Source organism: Annulohypoxylon truncatum (assembly GCF_022578515.1).
Source record: "Annulohypoxylon truncatum strain CBS 140777 unplaced genomic scaffold F4807scaffold_15, whole genome shotgun sequence".
Lineage (NCBI taxonomy): Eukaryota > Fungi > Ascomycota > Sordariomycetes > Xylariales > Hypoxylaceae > Annulohypoxylon > Annulohypoxylon truncatum.
Genome location: NW_025953801.1, coordinates 764145 through 770176, shown reverse-complemented (window position 1 = coordinate 770176; position 6032 = coordinate 764145). Strand labels below are relative to the sequence as shown.

The 6032-nt window shown below is 47.1% G+C and overlaps 2 protein-coding genes across 2 annotated transcripts; both read left to right on the top strand.

Annotated features, from left to right (window-relative positions):
* The first annotated feature begins 900 nt into the window (after window positions 1-900).
* On the top strand, window positions 901-2939 carry F4807DRAFT_83452 (uncharacterized protein). Its single transcript, XM_048003540.1, has one exon. It carries the CDS (start codon window positions 1177-1179, stop codon window positions 2749-2751), a length of 1575 nt encoding a protein of 524 aa, XP_047854571.1. The 5' UTR covers window positions 901-1176; the 3' UTR covers window positions 2752-2939.
* Window positions 2940-3430: 491 nt separating this feature from the next.
* F4807DRAFT_425493 (P-loop containing nucleoside triphosphate hydrolase protein) lies at window positions 3431-5575 on the top strand. The gene is made up of 4 exons (XM_047997969.1): window positions 3431-3834; window positions 3901-4287; window positions 4360-4816; window positions 4876-5575. The coding sequence occupies exons 1-4, from the start codon at window positions 3624-3626 to the stop codon at window positions 4994-4996; spliced, it is 1176 nt and encodes a 391-aa protein (XP_047854570.1). The 5' UTR covers window positions 3431-3623; the 3' UTR covers window positions 4997-5575.
* Window positions 5576-6032: the final 457 nt, after the last annotated feature.

The window sequence follows — 6032 nt, the reverse complement described above, 5'->3', positions numbered from 1 at the left end:
CACACTTCGGGTGGATACCCCTACATAACGATAACTTCACATAACGATATAAGAGTGGTGTTTTTTGAGCATCGTTATGGCCAAGGTTTACTGTAGTAATAAAAGACTTGCTATCACTTGCAGGACTGACAACTGTCTGTGCTATTTGCGGGGTGATTGGGCAATGGATTACCACCTTGGTCTATTCGACATAGTACAGTCAGGTATTTGATACAGAGGTATACGACTGAATTCACAGTATCCAACCATTTCGATGACGAGGAAATAATAGCATATCATGATGAACAGAAAAGACGAATCCATAAGTATTATTAAAGACTTGTGCAAAAAGGAATGTCAATAAATCTTGTTGCCCAGCCAGCGCCTTTAATTAGTTTCAATACCTCGAGCAATTCCTACATATTCCTACGTCCGTATAACTAAACCGCTGATGCCGAACAATCATTGATTCCCTTTTCCCTTGACAGTTTCCTTCGGTTCCTTTCACTACTAGGGTTGAATATGCAAAACATAAAATATAAATACCTGGGTATCCCGAAGCCAAAGAATCCATGACTTGACAGAGCGTCTGCCGATACCAAGAAGAGAAAAAAGGGGCAACAGGCAACTGGGAGCACGACCATTGGCTGATTCCTCAGCTGTTTCGTTTTACGCGTCTCCACTAAGCCGAGGACCGATTTGACGCGATAGAAGGTGCGTTGAACGACCAAAGGATTAATTTCTATAGCCCCCTTGTCCCTTCTCCAAGGTCCCACTCATGCTCATAGACGTATTACGCTAGGCACGAAGTGGTAAGATATTCCCCCCATTCGATCTCATAATCGAAATAGAGGAAACGACCACCTGTGTGTGACTGTTCGTCCCTCCGACACATAATTCGATCCCCGACTTGTTTCACATTATTTACGTACATCTTCATAGCGCTCGTTGACACGACAGCGATTTAGAGAACGCTGTTGTTTGGTTGTTTGCCACCTACATATATGTAATTCGAAGCTGTTGAACAGCCCTGAGACACACTTTACTTTTTTGCACTCGTGCTCTCCGCTCTCCGCCCTTCCGTTACCGATCCGAGAGTCGCTCTGCGACTCGACCAACAACGAACATATACCAAAATTATATCGCATTCTCCTTGCCTAGAACTAGTGAGACCTCTAGCTTTCAGAACATCAAGTCATGTCAGCCAATCAAGAAGAGCGGCCAACATTCCGCCGTGATTCTCCTTCGCCTGAGACCACACCTAGTATAGCCCGCGGTCCTAATAGGACAAACTCGGCTCGATGTCTCTCCACACCCTCGTCCGTTTCCCGTACTTCGAGTGCCGATAGCTCATGTCGAGATTCACTAGCTGGCGACGCATATTCCAGGATGTCTTCCTCAAGCTATCAGTCTCGAAGGTCAGACACTAGTGTTGCATCTTCGCGCCTATCGACGCAAAGCTTAGATAGACCTCTGAAGCGACGTGGATATACGAAGCCGCAAGGGACAGATTTCGCATCCAGTGCAAGGCACCGAGAAAGCGTTCTGAGTTTGGGGAGCATTTCCCACCTCCAGTACTATTTCGCTAGAACTGGATTGTTGGACGGGAAAGGGGGTCAGCTAGCAAGAAAGCGTCACCCACGGGCAACCTTAGACTTGTCACAATTGAATAGTCCCACCTTGTTAAGTCCAAAACTCAGTCCGGCTGATGACTCGCCATACGCCTCGATGGGCAGTAGCCCGGATCTTGCGGCCCAAAACTTTATTGGTGGACTCATGGTTGAATCTCCCACCGAAGACCACGATGGGTTTTACTCGGATGAGTTCGAGGAACCAGATCCGGACGTTTTGCCACCGACCACGAGCACATATAACCATCGTGAAAAGCACATCCCCAAACCTCCCACCATTGAAGAGCTGAGGGCAGACTTGACAAAGGCGTTAGATTCTGCTTCGAAAGTATTGGTAGAGGCTACACCGTTATCTGCCAGAGCGGCTGCGGTCCAGCCACCCAGAACACAAACGTGGTACGAGGTTCAAGGCGTGCAGTTGCTCGATGTGATGACACTAGCTATACGCGCTGCGAAGATATACTACACAGCACACGAGCATCCAGACCGTTTGGATTCTATCAAATCCGAAAAGGAGATACGCTCGGAGCTGCTTTCCGTCATGGAGGTATTGAAACATATGGCAACTAGGAGTTTTGCCGGTGGTCCCCGTGGTGATGAGCACAAGACAATGACAGCTTGGATTGAAAGCATACGTACCATGCTTAGAAAAGATGACGAGATTGAGCAAGCTGAGCGCGACGAGAGAGCAAGCTGGACATGGTGGAAAGGAGACTGGTCCGGAAGGGAAATTGAGCGCGAGATTGCTTTCTTGACCTCGATTGACAACGAAGCTGAGCCATTGCCACCATGGACGCCAATTGATAAATCATCACAGCTGCCAACACCGTTCTTAGAGAGTATGCAAAACGGTCTGAGGCTCGTCAAGCTTCATAATGCCGCGGTTAGGAAGTCTCGACGACGCTTTGGTGCCATCGGGACATTCCACACGGACACGCAGAAGCCGTACAGATGCGCAGATAATCTTCGATACTGGATTAAAGCAGCCGAGCTGCGGTTCGAAGTGATGTTGAAAGTAGACGTGATGGGCGTGGTCTACAATACCGAACCCCAAGTATGGGCAGACTTCGAAGCAGCAATCTGGAAATGGTGTCAGAAAGTCAGAGAAGAGATCACCGCCGAATGGGAGAGTCAAGGATAAGCAAAGTTCGAGATATTGTACGAATTCACGCTTATGATGTTTCATCCGCGGATGTCAGAAGTTCTGTAGATGGAACTTCATAGTGTTGGCGAGCGGGCAGTAAACATATCGGCGGTTAGCGACCACATTAGGAGGACGCTATTGCATCACGATTTACAACATATACCCCAAAGCATAGCGTTGATGTTGATGTATTCTTTCGACGCTTTGTTGAGAGATTCATACCTACCTACTTCAAGGATACCTAGTCATTAAACAATGAAGTTTCATATTTTCAGTCCACTTCCACCATAGCCTATGCGAAGGTATTCTTAGTTTGTTTAGTTACATACGTATGTAGGATTCGAGATACACAATTTCTTACCTTTCAAAGTATCTAGGGATATTCCAAGCTGTATATACAGATATTCCCTTTGTGACATATGTGGTGTATATATATTATATGGACGTCTTCATCTTCGTTTTTCTTAGCAATTGCATGTGATTGATGTTCTAGCAATTTGTGTAGGTGATGACTTCCAAGGTTTCTACCAGGCAGGTACCTAGGTACATATTGAAGCGCACACTATCCAAAGTACCTAAGTACCCTGACAGACGGTAGAAATTCGGCTCGTAAAGTGGGTCCAAGCTTAACATGTCCGGCCAGGCAAACGGAAGCTTCATCAGCTACTAACAGCAGTAGCAACCGCCTCATTTGAAGCTCCTTCGTAACCTCGAACCTTTCTATCGACTTTCGCAAAACCCACTTCGATTATTCATACACCACATTCGATTTACAATTTAGTCGATACCCAATCTTCCACACGAATCCAGTCAACATCCCTATTCCGCCTCCGTCACTTAATACTCCCCCAACTCCCATCAACACAAACATGGCCTCGGATCAAGAACGGGAGCACGCGCTCCAAGCCCTCCGTGCTAAACTCATCGAGTCGCGGGAGTGGGAATCCAAGTTAAAGGCACTACGCTTAGATATCAAGGGACTAGAGAAGGAATTCAATCAGACCGAAGAGAACATCAAGGCTCTACAAAGCGTTGGACAAATTATCGGCGAAGTCTTAAAACAATTGGACGAAGAAAGATGTACGTCGTCGCCTACTTACTGGTGACTTCTAAGGAGATCATATGCTAATCTAGTCTGGTTTACAGTCATCGTCAAAGCCTCTTCGGGGCCCCGCTATGTCGTCGGCTGCAGATCCAAGGTGGACAAGGCGAAGTTGAAGCAGGGAACCCGAGTAGCGCTGGATATGACGACACTCACCATTATGCGAATGCTTCCGCGGGAAGTCGACCCGCTCGTCTACAACATGTCGCTAGAAGACCCAGGCCAAGTTAGTTTCGCAGGTATCGGTGGTCTGAACGACCAGATCCGCGAGTTGCGCGAAGTCATCGAACTACCGCTCAAGAACCCAGAACTCTTCTTAAGAGTCGGCATCAAACCACCCAAGGGCGTGCTATTATACGGACCTCCGGGTACGGGAAAGACTCTACTGGCCAGAGCTGTGGCCAGCAGTTTAGAGACAAATTTTTTGAAAGGTATGCATATGATCTCTTTTCCTAGCTATTTGTTAAACCTAGCGCTTTAACTAACGCGTTTCGTTACTACAGTCGTCTCATCGGCCATCGTTGACAAGTACATTGGCGAGTCCGCGCGATTGATAAGAGAGATGTTTGGGTATGCCAAGGAACACGAGCCATGCATCATCTTCATGGACGAGATCGACGCCATCGGCGGACGAAGGTTCTCAGAGGGTACTAGCGCAGACCGAGAGATCCAGCGAACGCTGATGGAGCTACTCAACCAGCTCGACGGTTTCGATTATTTAGGCAAGACCAAGATCATCATGGCCACGAACCGGCCCGATACTTTAGACCCCGCGCTTTTGCGAGCTGGTCGTCTGGACAGAAAGATCGAGATCCCGCTGCCGAACGAGGTCGGACGTCTCGAGATTCTTAAGATCCACGCCCAGAGCGTGGTTACTGAGGGCGAAATCGACTTCGAGAGCGTGGTCAAGATGAGCGATGGCTTGAACGGAGCAGATTTACGGAACGTGGTTACTGAGGCGTAAGTTTTTACATCCTATCTAAGAGATCTCGAACTAGATGCTAATTTTTGGTGAATAGTGGTCTTTTCGCCATCAAAGCCTACCGGGACGCCGTCAACCAGGACGATTTCAACAAGGCGGTGCGGAAGTTAGCGGAGGCGAAGAAGTTGGAGGGCAAGCTGGAGTACCAGAAACTATAAGACAAGCGTGGCAGGCATGATAGCAAGAGACGAGAAGCTTAAGTCACTAAATTTTCTTTGGCTTCCTTTCGAGGGAGATAGGGTACCCTGGCCAAACGAAATATCACGAGAATTGCCGTCGGTAGCACATACGCCTAGCACGAAGGAATAGGTGGATTATAAAAGCCAACCTCATAGACGAAACCCTCAGTGTAAAAATATGTGTAGAATCCGGGCGAGGCTCTTCATCGGCCGAGCTCATAATACGAAGGATGGATTATGGATCCTACAGTCATGTATCCCTCTTGAATTGCTGTTTTCTCGACCTCGTTCCCGTAAAGTGTTGTCTGGTATAAAGGGGTGCTTGCCTTGCTTACACAAATAGTATAGGTGGACAAAAATCATCCTAGGTTTATAGGTGAGACAAGCGTATGTGCACGAGAGCCACTGTGTTTAGCAACCGACGTGTGACCATGGTGTCCATCGCCTGGGTTTTGTTCCGCCCATTTACTCACTCGCACACTTGTCATTTCGATCTCACAAGGCCTAAGTAGGGTCACTTCTTTCCACAATTTTTTCTAGAAATACCAAGAATTTGACATATATGACTTTGAAAGGCTCAACCCAAGACCTCCAGCTATTAATCAGTCGCTAGCTACTGTGCCCCTGCTATTAAGTATGCCTTTGCTTCTCCTTTCCAAGGTCCTAAAGATGTGAGGTCTTTAAGAATCAAAACCCTAGATCAACCCCACGCAGTGGCTTCGTTAGAGCAGGAACTATGAGTCGTCCAGAAGACAACCAATCAACACGTATTGTCTTAAGACTAATAACATCACGCCGCCGATGGAGACATGTGACTCTATTATACTATATAAGTTTTGCTTCGGGAATATGAAACTGCCGTTCGACTATCTATGCCTGTTGAAAAGGGGAAATCCGCGAAGGGTCGGTGGTCTTCTCCCACATATCAAAGTACAACTATGATATATTGTATTGTACTCGATAGGGAGGATATATAAAGTAATATGTTAGTAGGAGTAGAATCTCAATGAAATTT

Coding starts and splice junctions, on each gene's coding strand:
- F4807DRAFT_425493 (XM_047997969.1), top strand. CDS start 3,624: ATGGCCTCGGATCAAGAACGGGAGCACGCGCTCCAAGCCCTCCGTGCT. Junction 3,835..3,900: donor ACAATTGGACGAAGAAAGAT/GTACGTCGTCGC, acceptor TCTGGTTTACAG/TCATCGTCAAAGCCTCTTCG. Junction 4,817..4,875: donor CGGAACGTGGTTACTGAGGC/GTAAGTTTTTAC, acceptor TTTGGTGAATAG/TGGTCTTTTCGCCATCAAAG.
- F4807DRAFT_83452 (XM_048003540.1), top strand. CDS start 1,177: ATGTCAGCCAATCAAGAAGAGCGGCCAACATTCCGCCGTGATTCTCCT.